This window comes from Paramormyrops kingsleyae, chromosome 12 (genome assembly GCF_048594095.1).
Source record: "Paramormyrops kingsleyae isolate MSU_618 chromosome 12, PKINGS_0.4, whole genome shotgun sequence".
Taxonomy (NCBI): domain Eukaryota; kingdom Metazoa; phylum Chordata; class Actinopteri; order Osteoglossiformes; family Mormyridae; genus Paramormyrops; species Paramormyrops kingsleyae.
In genome coordinates, this window is record NC_132808.1 from 33,095,377 (window position 1) to 33,113,988 (window position 18,612).

At 47.6% G+C, this 18,612-nt stretch overlaps 1 protein-coding gene across 10 annotated transcripts in view; it reads right to left on the reverse strand.

The window, feature by feature from the left end:
- LOC111853960 (phospholipid-transporting ATPase IA-like) overlaps positions 1 to 18,612 on the reverse strand; it is a 99,522-nt gene that overhangs the window by 20,898 nt on the left and 60,012 nt on the right. For all 10 annotated transcript variants that reach the window (XM_072697999.1, XM_072697994.1, XM_072697998.1 and 7 more), the window contains 5 exons: positions 15,803 to 15,975; positions 13,181 to 13,364; positions 10,149 to 10,259; positions 3,894 to 3,968; positions 1,756 to 1,878 (listed from right to left, as the gene is read on the reverse strand). In XM_072697999.1, the coding sequence (XP_072554100.1) occupies positions 1,756 to 1,878; positions 3,894 to 3,968; positions 10,149 to 10,259; positions 13,181 to 13,364; positions 15,803 to 15,975 (666 nt within the window). The remainder of the gene's footprint in view (positions 1 to 1,755; positions 1,879 to 3,893; positions 3,969 to 10,148; positions 10,260 to 13,180; positions 13,365 to 15,802; positions 15,976 to 18,612) is intronic.

Sequence of the window (18,612 nt, forward strand, 5' to 3'; positions counted from 1 at the left end):
TTCCTTATGGTTACTGGATCGGCTGAACGGGAAAGTGACTTTATTAAGTATGACTGGTAGGCAGCAATCTGCGATGATGGCTGGAGGAAGGGCTGTGCACTGGCCCAGACACTGCATTTATCAAAAGAAAGAGACCTGCAATAGCAATAGCCAGAACCTTTTTCCAGAACCGGGGACTTTTGTTGTGTTCATGCTGCAGGAACTCGGCACAATTTTAGTTCCTCAGAGGCAGTTCTAGAACGCTTTTTTAGTACCTACTCCAGACTCAGTACTTTTCTTTTGAACACAAACTGCTGGGGAGACGGTTAGAGCGATAGCTTGCTGTTTTGTTGGCCACAAGCACCACTGCTAATGTAACTTACGCGAAAGTGCAGGAAAAGAGATGTAGAGGAGCAAAAATTGAGTAGGTGGAAGTATTTTTGTACCCCAATTACATGTAATGCATCAATGAATATATTTCTTCCTTTGGTCATCATATTTCGGCATCGGATGATTTGATCGCTAACCAATATACTTTCGTCTAATATTGCCGGTGGTGGCGGCGAAACTTGCCAGCGCTTATTAGCTGGATAATGCTACATTGTTTTTATTGTGTGGAAAATGAAAGATTGGTCTGTTGGCCAGATTTAGTAAGAATCATGAACATGTTGCAGATCATATAAGTAAAATATGAATAAAAGGATGTGTCTCATTTTAATCAAGATTGATCCCCCCAGTAACTAACAAATAAATAACAAAATGACTTATTTATCGTCCACTGTTTTGATCTGGCAATGTAATTTTGTATGAAATTAAATGTGAAGTTTAACCTACAAACACTTTGCGTCTCCCATGCTCACTTAGCATAAAAGTCCCTGTTATGTAGTATGAAAGCGACACACAAAAGTGGGCAGGAGCTACAAAAGTTCCAGGTTGAGAACTTTTAGGAACTTTAGTGTGAAAGCACCTAATGGGTCCTGCAACAAAACCCAAAGCGGGATCAGCATTTAGCCCTGAAGCAAGAGGCACTGGCAGAGCAGCAGCCTGGCGACACCAGGCTATGGAGGCACGGCTCAGAGCCTCCGGGAGCCCGGAGCAAGAAAACCTGTTCCTGGAACTAGTGCACCTCTCAGGAGACGAAAAACCTGCAGAACTCACAAAAAGCGACGAGCCAAGGAAAAGAACAGCAGAAAGGAAACAATAAAGAGCAAAACTGAAATTTCAGTTTGACATCTCGATTTTGGGACGCATGACTTTTCAAAGGCCATATTTCACGTCTCGCGCGAAAACATGAAACAGTCTCCTGTTTAACAGGGATTAAATCAGCCGAAGTTGTTTTCCTTACTCAGTTTCTGGACTTTTGCTGGTAACTGAAAAAAAGACAAGCCCTAATCATGTGTGAGGGGTTTATTGCCACATAAACTGTAGGCGAGAGGGAGAAACAAGGAAAAAGAAATAAAAGAGTGAGGGAAGAGAAGGACTGAGACGGTAGATCATCTTAATAATAGGTCATGTTTATAAGCCGCTGACACAACGTTCCATATCACTCCAAGAGCAACACCGGTAGAGAGTTACATTAGTAACTTGTTTCATGGGGACTAACCCTCTGTGGTTAATTCAGCACTTTTAGCCCTGAAAATACATTGAGTCAGACAGGCTGGATGAAATCTGTGTGAAAATAACAGGCACTTCAGCAGACGCTCATGGATATAGAAGCCTCTTAACCAGGGGCTGCATTTTTCAGGGCCATTATGGGGGGAGGGGTATGACTGTTACCTTGGTGTTGAAGCCCATTGCATTCTGGGACGTCTTGTAGAGCTGTGGATACTTCAGCATGTTCTCCTTCCGGCAAGAGCGCTCGAATATGCCCAGGGTCAGGGGGGGCAGCGCCGTGAAGATCTGTCAGCCATTAAGAAAAGGACACGTGGTCCGTGAAAGACGCCTCATTCTGCGGGGGTGACTTGCAGCGAGTCCCATACAGACACCATGGAAGTACGGCTCAGAGCTCTCCAGAAATAAACTCAGAGATCAAGGCATCCACTGAGCAAACACACCACATAAAAAAGGTGAATAAAAAAAATCACACAAAAAGACACACTTAAGGTTAAAATTCTAGGAACCTCATTTGGATCCATATTAGCCAGAAAATACAAATATATTTCCTGATTTATAGTGTCATGAAACAACACAAAATAACAATAATAATAACAATAACAATAATAATATGGATTAATATTATTGATATTAATAATAAAATGAAGATTTTATTGCTAAACCGTAGCCAACAAAGTTGTTCCTAGCATCACTGCAGCTGCGACGTGGTTCTACGGAGAAGAACAGCAGCATTGACCATGATGTAATCATCTGGATTACATCGGTAAGACAAATTTACCTGCAGGGAAAAATAGCTGGGAAACACCAGCGTGCGCGTACACACACACACACACACACACACACACACACACGTGCGCACATGTAGGGTAAACATATCCTTATGGGGACCGCTCATTCATTTCAATGGGAAAAATGCTAACGCTAACTATGACAACCTTGCCCTAACCATAACCATAAGTAACCAAACAAGTTTTTGCATTTTTAGTTTTTTCATAGCAGTCACAGATTTTTATAAAATAGAGTTTTCCCTTATGGGGACCAGGAAACTGGTCTATTTATATATATTGTATTTCTGTTTCTGTATATATCATGGGTATATAGCACAGAGTCTAATTTTATTTTAGTTCTTATACTTACATCTGATATTATTTTTCTTTTATGTTCTTGTCCTGTGTCTCTGTGTGACCGTTTGTAGTAACATGAGCAATTTCCTCCGGGATAAATAAAGTTTTTCTGATTCTGATTCTGATTGTAATTACATCTTTGTAGTGTCATTTACTGGTCTTTGTGGGGACCTGAAAAATTGTCCCCACAAAGTCAAAATAACAGTTTCTTATTACATTGTGGGAAACATTTGATCTCCATACCGTAATACAAACATAATCCACACACAGACACACACAAACACACACACACCACTGCGAGCGGAGCCTTTGACTCCAGATCAAGCCCCCCCAGGCCCCTTCCAACTGGGCACCCTAACGCATCACATGACATCACTGCATCGCTTCAGCTATGGGCGAAGTATAAAAACAGTACTGCTCTGTGTGTCCTCTCACACTTCAGAAACCTTCAGGAACTTACTGCATTATTGATTTGATACAATATAGGGGGAGGGGGTTTGAAATAAAAAAATTCCCATGCAGCAACATATCGGAGCCTGTACAGAATGTCCTGGGTCCTGTTTAAATTGTGCATCCCCCCCCAGCCCGTCGGATGCCTCATGTCGGACGAGGGTTAAGCTGTGAGGCGGCTCTCCACTTGGCTAAGAGTGGCCGGTTTTGGCCGTCATGCCCCGCGTCCATCCAGCTCACTCGCACAGATGGCCTATTCCTATTCCCTCCCATGATAAATCAGCCCCTTCCTAAATCAAACCGGTTTACCGCCACAAGGTAGCTGGCAGCCACGTTTGTGACAAGACGTCCACTGGAGATTTACACGTCATCTCCTTCATCTCCGCGGCTTGCCAATTCAAATGGGGATACAGACAGCTTGGACCTATGAGGGTCATCAAGGCTGCTGATTAATTAATGGTTGGTCCCTGGTCTCCACTTCACTTTAGGATGGGGCTGGACTGTTGTTTTTGTACATGGGGTGAGTACTTTTCAGCAAAGGATTGGGGGGGTGGGCCAGTTCTCGTAGGTTGTAAATAAATGCAGCGTTGTTTCTCAGGATGACAGTGACACAAAACAGCTGTAAAAGAAAAGTCTCTGGAGTGCTGCAAGAAATCGGTTCCTTGCTTTGAGGTTACAAGGTAGGTAGAATGAGGGAGAGAGAGAAGGGGGGGGGTAAGTACTCACCACGTTGTAGAGGCCGATACACCAGCGCTCGAAGAGGATCTGTCCCGAGAAACCATTCACGAAGGCGAACCAGATCTGCAGACAGACAGAGACACAGCAGAGAATGCTGAATGAGGGTGCCGGTGATGTCATCAAGGTGTGACCGACGCTTCCCTGCATAAGCGACCTGGTGAGCGTTTTTCCACCCTTTAGGGACAGATGTTTGAACCGTGGCCTGCGATATCACAAGCGGCACAGAGATTACCTTTACCTCCCTGTCAGCCCTCCATCCCACACCCTTCCGCCCCGGTGGGACACATGCTTCTTATCACAGGGGGCAGCAGAGAGAGCAAGCCGATGGTTATCTCCCGAGAGGAGAGCGGGACGTGTAGCCTGATGAGACTCTGCAGATGTACCTTTAATGCTCTTTAGTCCATGATGATTAATGCATGTGCTGTACAGACCTACAATTCTCCCTTCCACACACACACACACACACACACACGCACATGTAGGGTAAACATATCCTTATGGGGACCGCTCATTCATTTCAATGGGAAAAATGCTAACACACACACACACACTCGCACTCATGCACACTCACACAGACATACACACACTCACACACACACACACACACACAATTACAAGGTCAAAAGCATATATTTTTAAACAATTCAGGCTTTGAGGTGGGTACCAGGTAAGTATCCAGAGATGAAAACCTTGTTATACTAATCTGAGCTGCCTTTGCTAACCAGCTTACCTGAAATTTGCCATGGAGCTCATGAAACACACCTACAGTACTCTGAGAAAGTCTTCGGGATCCAAAGAAATTACGTTTAAATTATGTTTATGTCAGTGTAAAATCACAATACTATGTCTGTCAAAGTGTGCCAGCTTAGCCATTTTAAAACCACTAAAGTCACCTGAGAAGCACACCCTATTTGGCTAATCGATATCTCATTAACGGAGTTAATTAAGCAAGCATGGAACGGCTGGAGTAGGACGTAAGAGGGCCTCAGGTCGCACGGAGGTGGGAGCAAAAATTACGTTCTTGCCTTCTAACGCTTCCATCACTTTTTAGCAAACAGCAGAAATTCTTGTACCTTTTTATCAATTTTATATTATACTGTTACATTTTTCAAATAATCACAACTCACTTAATGCAGAAAAGGGAATAAAATAGAATTTCCCCTTGTGGGGCCCAAAATATGGTCCCCACATCAAAATAACACGTTTTTATCACATTGTGGAGCCCAAATGTCCCCACAATGTAATGTATACCTGGACCACACACACGTACACACACACAACCCCCCCTCAAAACCTGCATATTTTCCATGTCACTGAATAAAGAATCAGGAAAGCTGCCAGGACTCCTGCAGTCCCAGGGGGGGCTCAGTGAAAACAAGGCTGACTGGCGCTGAGCGTCTGCGGACACCTGAAGATGAGCTCTGGGTTCAGCACATCATCAGTCTCCGACCCACTCCCTGCCTGGGGGATCACGCTGTGTTTGCGATGACCCGTTTCAAACCCCGCCCCGAGAAAGCCCCTGCACAATGCCTGGGGCCTTCAGGTGCCCCCCCCCCCTGGATTCTCCCCGATTCGCTCTTTGCTGTCAGGTCTGGCCTGGACTGTCGTCCCGCCAGCTGATGTAATGCCTAAGTCTTCCTTTGGGTGTCAGTGTGTGGCTCAGCAGGTTAAACCTCTCTGCCTGCGTTTGGAAGGTTGCCGGTTCAAGCCTCAGAAGAATATCCACATCTCCGTTGGGCCATTGAGGATGGCCCTTAACCCCCATCCCCCCCCAAAAAAATGCTACAGGGGTGCTGGATAAATGGCCTGATCCTGGGATGGACCCCAACCTTCAGTCTTACCCGTGTATATATGTATCAGAGGAGAGCATGATGGGATGTGTGCAAAGAAGCATTCCAATGTATTTGTACTTTCAAATGGCAAATAAAGCATCATTTGATTTTTCATACCACATTACGGGCAGCTAATGTGCTGCCTGCATTAGATACGATGTGAACACATACTTAGCTCTTGTTGCTGGGAGCTGTGACGTAACTGGGGCTATCAAGAGAAGGTTTGACAGGTTTTTGGTCGACTGGACCCTTCCTCACTTCAGTTAAACCTCATTATAAAGGCGTGAATTGCTACAAATTCTTCATTTGACAGGGATGCCCCCCCACCCTCAGTAAAGCAGCCCCCAGCAAATGCGTGACTATGTTCCCACAACAAAAACCCGCCCCTTCGCCCCCCCCACTCCACCCCGACCATGAAAAGAGGGGGCTACCAGCTCACTCTCCCATCATGCTTGTCTTCAAATCTGACACCAAACCATGTTCTTCATTCCAATCAAACAGGGCCACACCCAAAAACTATTTTTGCGCATTATCTAGAGAAGGCCGTCCTCCGGCGAACAAGCGCTGCGGCGGGTGGAGCCAGACGCAGTCCCGTCCGTTATGGAGGCCCGAGCTCCTGCTGAATGATGGACGGCACAGGTCAGACGGCTGCATCGATTAAAGATGCGGGCTAAAGAAGCCCCGTGCAAACACTCCGATGGGCTGACAACACAGACGTACCAGGAGGTGCTGAAAAGCCTCCGAACTGCTGTCTCTGACCGTTACACTTGTCTGCTAGTTAGGGAAAGAGAATCCAGCATATTTTGCATTTCCCCCCAACACCCCCACCCTGAGGTCCCTTTAAGCCCCCCACGCCAGAGGGGTGTGGCGGTCCTCCTCGCCTGCTGCACAATCTGAAAACCCCGGGGTGACGAGCTAGATGAAAATTAAATGTGGCTTTTTTCTCCTGCGTCCTCCCCTCGAAAACAGGCAAGGGGGGCGGGGGGTATAGTCATAGGAAAAAAAAAAAGAGGGGATGCATAGGCTTCAGCCAAAGGAAGGGCCCTGCATATTCATCAGCTTATTGAAAAACAATGATTTCTGGCCTGTACTGAAGGGTGTGTGTGTGTCTGTGGGGGGGGGGGGGGGGGGCGTTATGATGCATGGGGTGTGACACTGGTCCCTGCCACATCCTGGCCTTTGTTCCTTAGGCCTGTCCTAAAAATGCAAATAAGACCTAATTCCTCAACTGGAAAAGGAAAACAGTGGCTAAAAGGAAAGAGAGCAGGGAGGAAATGTGTGCGTGTTTTGGTAGCTGGGGCTCCATCGCGACGCATTCACAACACGGCACTGTTTGGGCCCCCTCGGGGTCCCTCCCCCGCGACACGCCCCCCCCCCAACCCTTTCTCTACTGCTCTAAGTTGAAGCTGAAAGGGCCTCTTGTAATTGGCCCATAAACGCCACTTGTCTGTCAGCGGGACGAGTCAGAGGGACCTTGATGAGCTGTCAGTCAGGCGGGGTCTGGTCGGTGCCCCCCTGCTGCATCGCGTTACGGGACACCGACACCCAGCCGCATGCGGGACGGGCTGCGCTCCAGCTGGGGGGTAAAAAAACAACTTCTGTTTGCAAAACAACTTCTGTTTACAAAATATCAAAATGACACTAAAAATGTTGCCAAGAGTTATTTCATGAGTAAAACACATGCTGTAAAACTATAAAATAAAATTACTACCTTACACATGCTATGTGTTTGCTAAATTTAAAGAACAGACCCCAGGCGACTGTACTGATGTCCTTATATATGGCAGCTGTGCGTTGGTCTACAGTTAATGCACTTACACTTCTGTCAGGATTGCGTCCATGTTTGCTACATTATTTGAAACAAATCCTGGCTGCCTGACCTTCAGAAGTTTACAGCGAGGTCGCCTTGCTGGCTTGGTGCACGCGGCCGAATCCCTGCAGGACCATGGTCTCGTCAGGCAGCTGGGCCAGTCCAGAACCCCCACCCCCCGCCTACACCCCATCAAAGCCCATCGTTAAGGACCCGGGGATGCCCGGAGGGCCCTCGACCACAGAAAAGAGGAGGCAGAAAAAAGGGAGGGGGGCATATTGTTACAGACATGGTGGTTGGGCTGTTCATCCGTCCTGGAGAAGCAGAAACGAGCTCTGTGGCAATAAACGCCCGCTCCTGAGAGTTGTGAGGGAAGACATTTAAATTAAGATCCGCTTTGTGCTGGCTGAATTATACCCCAGGCCTGAGAGCAGGGGGGTGGAAAATAAAAACACATATACACTAGTAAACCTATTACCCGCACAAATGTAAGTTTTAGCCCTTGCCATGGTTGCAAGTGTCTTCGGTGTCAGACCGGTACAATGCAGACTGCTTGATAGAGAGCAATCCAGTAAGAACAGGCTAAAAATCCATCTGTTACCCCCGGGGCACTCGCTGCTTGGGGGGGTGGGGGGGGGACGAGGGATTTTGGGAGCGTAACAAAGGATCAAATGGGACAAAGAGGCGAAGTGTCTTTGTGAGCCTGCATGCCGGTGAAAGGAAAGCCTCATGTAGATTTGGGACCTGCCAAGTCTGGAGGGACAGAACCAGCCAACCTCGCACGGGCCCAAAGAAAATCCAAAAAATAATCTGAATGCACCCCGGAGGATAGTAACAAGCCAGTAATAAGATACACAGAGACAGTAACAAGACCTGCGTGACAGGAAGATGAAGTGCAGGGCGAGTGTTCACATCATTTAAGCGCGCGGTGTGGCAAACGGGGCTCCAGATGACACCGCAGAGACCCTGGCAATGGGGACAGTGACCTCATGTTCGGTTCCGTTATGTGGAAATTGGCAGTGCTATTCACCTTGACGCTTTAATGGGAAGTGACTTCTGGGTTTTGGGGCAGGCACAATTCTTGGGCAGCTATGGCCGCCGGGGGCCTCATCCTAAGCCACAAGATCACTCAGCTTCGTGTTTAACCCATATACTCACTTTAAGGCCAGATTCCTGACACATTCAGGCAACTTTATCATGCTCTTTCTCAGATGTGTCATAAAACCATTACAATCCCGGAACAAATGGTTAGACAGTAAATTACTTTGTAAACCTGACAGGTTGAAGTGGTCACCTGTTTGACCAAACATGCAGCCTTAACTAACCCAGCTTGTACCCAGTGATAGATTGGGTACTACTATTCTATAAAGTAAGTCAACTTGGAAAAAAAGAGACATGACAGAACACCTCCAAATGGATGTGGGCTTCGCCTCGAGGAAACATGAGGTCTTTTGGCTGGTTTACAGAAGAACTAAAAACAAAGCAGGGTGATCAGAGGTCAAGTGGGGAAGAGGGCGAAAGTCGCTCCACGATCCGTCACCTCGTCCTGTGACTGTCTCCGCTCAGTTTCGGGTGACATTCTCATGAAGGCACCCCCCCCCCCACCCCTATTAAAGCATAGCCTCCCCCTAGGAGAATTCCCTGGTAGAATGCCGTGATGTCTCACTCCAGAGGCGGTGGGCCCTGCTGACCGCCCGCCTGTCCACGCTGCTCCAGGACACGGTGATAACACTGATGCATTAAAGCGAAGGAATGCCAGGGGTCAGGAGTTCACGGGCTTACAGCAGTGTTTAGCGCCACGACTTGAGCATTGTGATTCATCAATGCCATGTTCATCTATATCCGGATATATGCACCATCAAAAAGACATCATGTATGCACAGTACTGTGCGTGAATGTGAGTACCCCGCCACACACACACACACTCCATTATACACATGCACATAAAAATAAATATATTCCTATCTGAACATTTGTATTTGCACAACATTAATCCAACATCAATAAAGAGTTTCTCTGACAAATTTGATTTTCACTGCGTAAATAGCCATTGGCGGGCTGCTTATTTGCAGTCTCACACCATTGGCCATCGGGACAGTCACGGCTGAGAGCCCAGGGCGTGACTATGGGAACGTTATGAGAACGATCTGCTTTCGCTGGATTCGGCGACGTCAGGGGAGACGAGAATGCATGGGCCTAACATAACAACGATTCCTGGAATGAGCCAAAATAAGTCCGCCTGTCGCAGGAAAATGTCATCCAGCAGCGGTTAATTTATAGTAGGATATTGCTAATTATCACAGGATTACAGAGGAAGCTGCCATTTCCTGAAGGACATGGTTTTCCCTTGCGACAGAGGCAGTGACACTAAATTACAGAACGCTGCTTTTGACAAAGAGCGAAAAGTAAATAACGACAAACTCAATCGTCAACAGAGGACGCCGCCTTTTTCATCAACCGAGCGGCTTCAACTGCTGATAAGAATATTCCCCCACCCCGTGACAGGCCCGTCAGGGCCCTTTCGGCCCGGGTCTGATCCTGCCGTCAGGCCCGGGGGCCTGGTATCCATCTGAAAGGCTCTGAAATGGAGGCCGGACCCACCTCGATGATGTACAGGACGATGTTCTTGTAGAAACAGTAGAGGATGCACTTCGCCACTCGGTTGTAGTTCCAGGCACCGTGGACAAGTAACAGGTTCTTTAGGTACTTGAACTGCAGTGAAAGAAGGCAGAATGCCCAAGTTTTAGAACATAAATATGTAAATCTCCTTCCAACATACTTCCCAACACAAATGGTGACGTTTTCACATCGTGATGCTTTAAACGAATGCATCTAGGTTGCATAAGTTAAGCATTATTCATTTGACAAATGTATCCATCGGAATAACAATCAACAGACAGAAATTGTTCCAAGGGAAAAAATTTTGCTCAGCTGACACTCTGCAGAGCAAACAGGAACAGCAGTTATGGCAGCCAAGGGACGTGGAAGAGTCCACTTCGCTGACACATTGATCCAAGTTGACTTACAGGGCTTTGCGATATGAATAGTTGCTGCTAAGATGCAGTTACAGGTGAGCAGCTGGGTCAGGCAGCTGTTGAGGCAACTCAGGATGGGAGTTTTGATGTCTGCTTAGAAACATCTCCACATTTGTCTTCCCCCGGATTCTGGCTGTCGAACTGTCTCCCATGGAGGCGGCACAGAGGCTTCCCCAGGAAGGCCGCATGCCCCTGATATAAATCCACAGGGGCGATTTGGGATCACAGAGGGGGCCAGGAGGACCTGGGTGCCTGGGTCAGGACCTCTCGGGATACAGCTTTAGAGGTCCCTCTGGAGTAGGCGTGGGGAACTCCCTAGCTTCTGGAGAGCATCGCAGGGACATGACCCCATGGCTCAAAGGGGATCAAACGTTTGACCGCATGGCAAAGGCGCATCCACACCGGCGGTCAAGCAGGTCTGTGGAGTTCCTCCCCAAGAGGCTCAGCAAGGCTTATACTGACAGACACCAACTGGTTCAGGGCCACAGGGGTCAGTAGGTAAATCTAGGCCAATTCAGATGCACCACAAGCTCAGTGGCCTCTAGAACTGCAAAGAAGATCCTTGTGGCTGTTACTCATGGGTCATGTGTCCCCTGTGAGCCATATTTTAAGGCCTAGGGTTAAAGAGTATGCTGGTGGCTTTTAAAGGAGAGCCAAGTGTTTGTACAGGAGGAGAGTGCAACTGACTGCAGTTACATCAAAGGGGTTCAGGGCCATCCGTGTCACTTGAAGATAACCAGTCTTGAGCAACAGTAACAATGGACTTCAAACCAGGCTCATTAGACACACAGACACACACACACACACACACAATACATGTGTGCCATGTAATTGGATGTATAAAGGAGATGCAACCAGATCATTTGGGTCATTTCAGCAGTCAATAGGCGCGGCAAGGTCAAAGTGTCTTTGGTCCTGCCTTCTGTCAAAGGAGCATGTCTCTAATCAAAGCCCATGTTCACATTCAGAGATTCCTGTGGGCCATACTGCTGCTAAAGACACCAGTGAGTTTTTTGTTACAGTAATCTGAGCCTCCACACCCTGCGCTGCAGTCAAGAGTGACCACCGCCCCCCCCCCTCCCCACACCCCCATCCCTGCCCTCACAAAACCACCGTTTCTCCTCAGGCTACATCGCTTTGTCTTTGGGGAGGCTTGTGAAACACATACTGGAAACCCCGATTCGAAAAGAAACATTTTCTGCCCTTCTCACGGTATGGCGCCTTGGTGGTCCACTTTGGATTTTGGCCCAGCGCTGCATGTGATGTGTGCTCTTTGTGAGTAGAAAGGGAAGGAAAAGAACCTAACAGAACCTGCTCACACTTACATCCAAACCTGCCTACATGTTACATGAGACATAAGAACTGAGAGCTATAGTGCCACATGAGGTGGGCTCACCTCTCCCACCCTGCACATCTGCTCTGGGCGGAGCCACATTCTATGCACACCTGCTCTGGGCAGGGCCACATTCTATGCACACCTGCTGTGGGCGGGGCCACATTCTATGCACACCTGCTCTGGGCAGGGCCACATTCTATGCACACCTGCTGTGGGCGGGGCCACATTCTATGCTCACCTGCTCTGGGCGGGGCCAAATTCTATGCTCACCTGCTCTGGGCGGGGTCACATTCTATGCTCACCTGCTCTCGGCGGGACCACATTCTATGCACAACTGCTCTGGGCGGGGCCACATTCTATGCACACCTGCTCTGGGCAGGGCCACATTCTATGCACACCTGCTGTGGGCGGGGCCACATTCTATGCTCACCTGCTCTGGGCGGGGCCAAATTCTATGCTCACCTGCTCTGGGCGGGGCCACATTCTATGCACAACTGCTCTGGGCGGGGCCACATTCTATGCTCACCTCCTGTGGGCAGAGCCACATTCTATGCACACCTGCTGTGGGTGGGGCCACATTCTATGCACACCTGCTCTGGGCGGGGCCACATTCTGTGCACACCTGCTGTGGGCGGGGCCACATTCTATGCACACCTGCTGTGGGCGGGGCCACATTCTATGCACACCTGCTCTGGGCAGGGCCACATTCTATGCACACCTGCTGTGGGCGGGGCCACATTCTATGCTCACCTGCTCTGGGCGGGGCCAAATTCTATGCTCACCTGCTCTGGGCGGGGTCACATTCTATGCTCACCTGCTCTCGGCGGGACCACATTCTATGCACAACTGCTCTGGGCGGGGCCACATTCTATGCTCACCTGCTCTGGGCGGGGCCACATTCTATGCTCACCTCCTGTGGGCAGAGCCACATTCTATGCACACCTGCTGTGGGCGGGGCCACATTCTATGCACACCTGCTCTGGGCGGGGCCACATTCTGTGCACACCTGCTGTGGGCGGGGCCACATTCTATGCTCACCTGCTGTGGGCGGGGCCACCTTCTATGCTCACATGCTCTTGGCGGGGCCATATTCTATGCTCACCTGCTGTGGGCGGGGCCACATTCTATGCTCACCTGCTGTGGGCGGGGCCACATTCTATGCACACCTGCTCTGGGCGGGGCCACATTCTATGCTCACCTGCTGTGGGCGGGGCCATATTCTATGCTCACCTGCTGTGGGCGGGGCCACATTCTATGCTCACCTGAGCGATGGAGTAGTCGGAGGAGTTGGCGGCTTGCAGGCCTTCGTTGCCGGAGATTCCCACACCCACGTGGGCGGTCTGGATCATGCCCACGTCATTGGCGCCGTCGCCGATGGCCAGCGTGATCACGCGAACCTGCTTCTTTACCATCTCCACCACCTCTGACTTCTGCAGAGGGGACACCCTGCAGCAAGACGCAGGAGAACAGCAGCTTACATCAGAAGCTTCACCGGGCCTTAGTTAATCTTCGGCAGCTTGCTAATTGAAATCACAACACTGACGACACGGCAGTGTCTCTCCGCAGACTAAGGAAGGAACGTCAGCTTGTTATGATCCTGCCTGGTCTGGCTGATGAGCTGGGCCTTTCTGCGCAGGGTCAGTTGAAAGAGTCCTGTGTACGGTGAAGATATGCTGGATGCATGCACTCTAGTGAGGGTCCAGCAAGGGGGGCTACACTTGCTAACCAACAGTCAGCTTATTTAATTTCATTTAGAGCTTAAGAAAACATTTTTAATTTTGAATACTGTCTAATGAACATCTCGCCATTTACAGTAACTGCTGCTCTCATATTTCAGTTAATATGTTCCGCGATACTGACACATAATACACAATTTATTTCTGTCTTTTATGCATCACAATCATCACATTTAGGTGAAACAAACGCGCTCTCAGTTCAGAGCAGAACCTCACCCTGCTCTCAGCCATGCTAATGTCTCAAGGCTCTACTGGTAACATGAGGATGACAAGACGCTCGGCTCAGAAACATGGCCTAGGGGTGCTGCGGGAATAAAGCCGACAGAATCCGCTTCAGGAGATACTTTCACTCACTGAAGCCCACAATCTGTCCATCTAACGACGCCCCCAGCTTACATAAATATCTAGCATGGGTACACAGGGAGCAGCAGCGAGGCCATCCCCTAGTGATGTCTAGGTCAGCACTAAGCCGGCTGCTCTCCTCAGAGTCACTGGATCTTCCTGCGGGTCATTCTTTGAAACCCGGCCGGTGGGGAATGTACTGGCGAATAATATTACTTACTGAAGGCTGGTTGGCTGTTAAATTGTAAATTTAAGAAGGTAGCGAGCTTAATCCCCACCCAGTCCCCTCTGATGTTTGTTCAGCTGTAGAATTTGTTGCATGAGCATGTTGCTCTTCTATTTCCTGGGACGCAGTTTGCCTTTTCAAAGTGCTAACAGGGCAAATGCGAGAAAGTTCTGTACATAAATCAATTTTTGCAAACTTTGCCCGGCTTTCTGAAAGTTCACCCTTTCTTTCGCGTATTTAGGCTGCATGGTACCAGATGCACAATCTGCTCTAATCTGCCTTGGAAAACAGCAATTAACTCCTTAGGAGTTCTGATTAATTTTGGTTGTTAGGCACAGCCGTGGCGCACGGGTCATCAGGCAGTTCTTGTATGGCAACTGCGGCATGAGATGAAGGGCCTCCGTTCTTTATGATCCCGGGACGCGTCGATGTATTTGCAAGGACAAGAGCTGGCAGACATTTTATTTGGTTAACTGCATCATAGCCATCTGGCCAAGCAATTTTCCTGGCAAATTAACAAATATTGTGATTGATTTGAATAGATCTAATGGGCCCATCTTGTCTTTTAGCTCTGTCTGAACTTTCACAAAGCTTTTTAATAATTTCTTTTCAACATTTTTCATCTCACTGACAAAAGCAATCTTTAGAAGCCTATGGTAATTAAAGCAGCCAATTCTGCATACATCTCCAAAAAACAGGTGTATCATACAAACTTCTCTACTGTTACTTGCTGAATCTAGTGTTTGTTGAAAAGTAAACAATAGTATTTCTGGATATAACATTTTTTGTTATCATTAGAATATTAGCATATCGGGGGTGGGGTGAGACTCAGTGGGTTTGGTCCCTGTGCCTTGGATGATTGCCGGTTTGAATCTCATTGCCCAGAGAGTGATGTCATCATTGGGCCCCTGAGCGAGGCCCCACTTTCTCCAGGGATTGGCCAGACTCTGCTGACTCTGCTTTCCCAAAGAAAACAAAAAAAAATATTGTATGTTGTTTTGGAAAAAAGTACCGGCTAAATAAATAAAAACATAACATACAAATATTTTTATCAGTATATAACACAACTGGGTACCAACAACTTGGTCGGAAGTCGATCGCTGCACTGCAAAAAATTAAAATCTTTCTTATTTTAGACAAAATTCTAATTTCATTAATAAACTACAACACATCTGATAAAGAAGATTAATTTATTAAGATTATTAAGATTAATTTATTAAGATTTAATTATTGTCTTATTTTAGAAAATCTTACCAAGCACATTTTTCTAACTGCACTGGCATATAATTTTGCTAGTTTTAGGTCATCATGTCTCAAAACAGAAACGGTTTATCTTAAATTTAAAAGGCCATTTTTGCAGTGCGGCCAATGAGACTGAATCTGAACTGCCTGATGGAGGTAGAATATGATCCGGCCAAAAGCAGACTCGTCTGCCTCTGGTAGTATTTACTGGTTAGCATGAAACATACCGTTTACTACTCAACCCCAACCATGAGATGTGACCTATCTGGCCTTGGACCCGTGGTGAGGTGAAGGGCTCTCACGGTTGAGTGGGACGCCCCTGGTCATCCTCGTCATACCTGCAGCAGATGACGGCCCTGCAGGACAGCGCCAGGTCCAGGAAGTAGGTGCGGACCCCGAAGCTCAGTGCGTACTTCAGGGTCTTGCCGTCGATAATGAGCGCAGTGTCATTCTCCTTGTGCAGGGCGTCTCCCAGCATGCCGCAGTGACGACTCAGCGTGTCCCGTGTGGCCTGAATTTTCAACAGACATTGTTAATGATACACGATTTACCCATTTTCTCATAGTACTTTTCTATTACACTCACACACCCCCAAATGTGCTCCAGTGGGGATCACTATCTCTCTTCTATTAAAATAACATGTAATATTTAAACCACCTCTTAACAAGATGCTTAATAGAAATTAAATTTAATGTGACTCTCAAAGCAAAATATCAAATTTTAATGAATTGCATTAAGACCTTATCTGCTGACCTAGCTTGGCTAAAGCTTATGGCCACATGCAGCTGAAATAGCCTGAAATATAGATTTAAAGAAAGTTAAGATGTATACTCACTAAACATCCCACAAACCATTACAAATTCTGACACTTAAATTTACTGTGATGGTTTATGGAACATAAAAGACCTTAATTCAGCACTGATCACCAGCATCAAGGACATTAATCCTTGAAGCATCGTCAATTTCTCCTGCTGAAAACACTTTACTGCATTTATTAGAATTAAACTACATTTGCCCTTGCTTCTGGGCCATTTTTCCCCTCTAGACTAAGGAGAGCCAACTAAATGTATTCAACTGGAAACTTGGAACACCTCCACGACTCGATTTAACCTGGAAGAGTTTAATCGCCGCTAACATGCTGAGAGGAAATTCTGGACGCCTCACAAGCCAGTGTGCACCGTATGAAGAGAGGCATGAAAATACTGTTTTCTGGGCCGGAGCAGGCAGGAAGTGGATAACAGGCTGCATTGATTCTGAGCCGAGGCTCTCTGTAATTTTTGCTTAACAAGTCCAACCGTTTACGTTTGTCGGCGGAGAGCGAGGACAGACTAAAGACGCTTCAGACATAATGCTCCCCCCAACGGTTACTGGCCCAAATGTCTCACAACCAGGAAAAAAAACACATCAGAGCCTGACGTGAGCTCCAAAACACTAAGGAGCTCGCCAAGAGAGCGATCTAAACTGTGGCAGGCCAATGTGCAAATAATTACTTGGTTATAATTGATGTTCACGAATATTTATGCCACTGTTGAGAGCAAATGTTTAACCGTAAATTAAATAAAAAGACTAGTTTTTGCTTTGGCCCTGAGAAGCAGCTGTCTCTGGAATGTTTTAGATAAAATTCCTTCCCAGACATGAACATCTCTGTCGAACAGTCTCTCCCACACATGCAAACGCGCCCGTTCCTCTGCACCTTCAGCTTTCTGCAGCTGATAGCGGGACACAAACTGGCACTTATTATAGGACCTTGCTGCATCAGCCATATTCTCTCATTCAGAGTCACTGTAAATGCAATGCCTGTATAAACAGGGCCACAATGAGGCCGGGTGGGTCCAAGGATATTGGTCATACGGCGCACACCCTGGTCACGTTGCTCCTCGCTATGGTCGCCACACAAACGGAGCCTCCTCCTCCTTGAAAATCACTGAGCATGGAGAGATGGGACCAGGGGCTTGGATAAATCAGAAAGCTTTCTGGGTGAATCAGGAGGTTAAGTATTTGGCAGGAACGACCGGTGGATGCCACAGCTGGACATGTACACACGTCGGTCGCGCTGCCTGAGCTCCTTTGAGACACGTGCATACAGTGAGGACCTCTGTCCACGTGGACCTGCTGACTGGCAGCTGACCTTTTAGCTTCTGGCTCTCATGCACGTGTAAAATTAGCATGACCAGGCATCTCATCCAGGCCTCAGGGCTTCACACTCTCGGCGACAGGCTCCAGGATCCAAGCAATAATGTACCGGAGAAAAAGTGATGGAAGATGGGCGGACGGATGTCCAGGGGTGGGGGAAACGAGATGGTCTTATGTACCGTGAAGGAAAAACTATTTTGTAATGCAGGCTTCCTTCCCCCACAGTGACTTTAAATCCTGTTGAACTGCTGTTCCATTTGCCCATGATGATGTTTTGATCTGTTACAAAACCACATGCACCAAAACGCTCTGGGGGTGGGAGTCAGAGTGGGTGGGTACGTAAATTAAGGTAATATCTGATTACACACAAACTTTTCACTCTTCCCTAGACCTCACCACATAAACTGTCACACAGGGTGTGCACCAGGAATGTGTACGCCTCTTCACACAGCACACTACTATTTTTTGAAAGAAAAAAAAAAGAATGAAAATTCCCCTTCCCCCAAGACAGCATTCCTGGAAGAAAATTAATAGGTCTTTCTGCCGTTAAAACATTTCTCGCAACTCCATTAAAGCAAGTAAATTTTACAGGGCCAGCAAGGGGCGCACTGTACAGATGTAATCATGAGAATAAAAGGGCCAAAGCTCGCCAGGTGCATGATTAGGAACATGTGTGATTAACGTTTGGTATCAGTCACCGGTAATAGATCCTACACACATAAAACAAGCAAAATACAGTATTTGATCGGTAGTCGGTCCCTAGTATTCACCCTCACAGTGGATCAAAGGATTATCAGGGTCAAAATGCCCAGGGTCCTAATACTACCCCCTATAGGTAAATCTGTCCAAGCGCAGAACCTAACCTTGTATGTGCACCTGAGCCCCTATGGTCCTGAGAACCCTGTCCCAGAGTAGCCTGGAAGACAAAACCTGAGCACTAATAAGCCCAAAATACAGCAAAGCTTCTGGTCCATAATCCCGAACACAGTGGCTTTCTGATACTAGAATGCAGAGC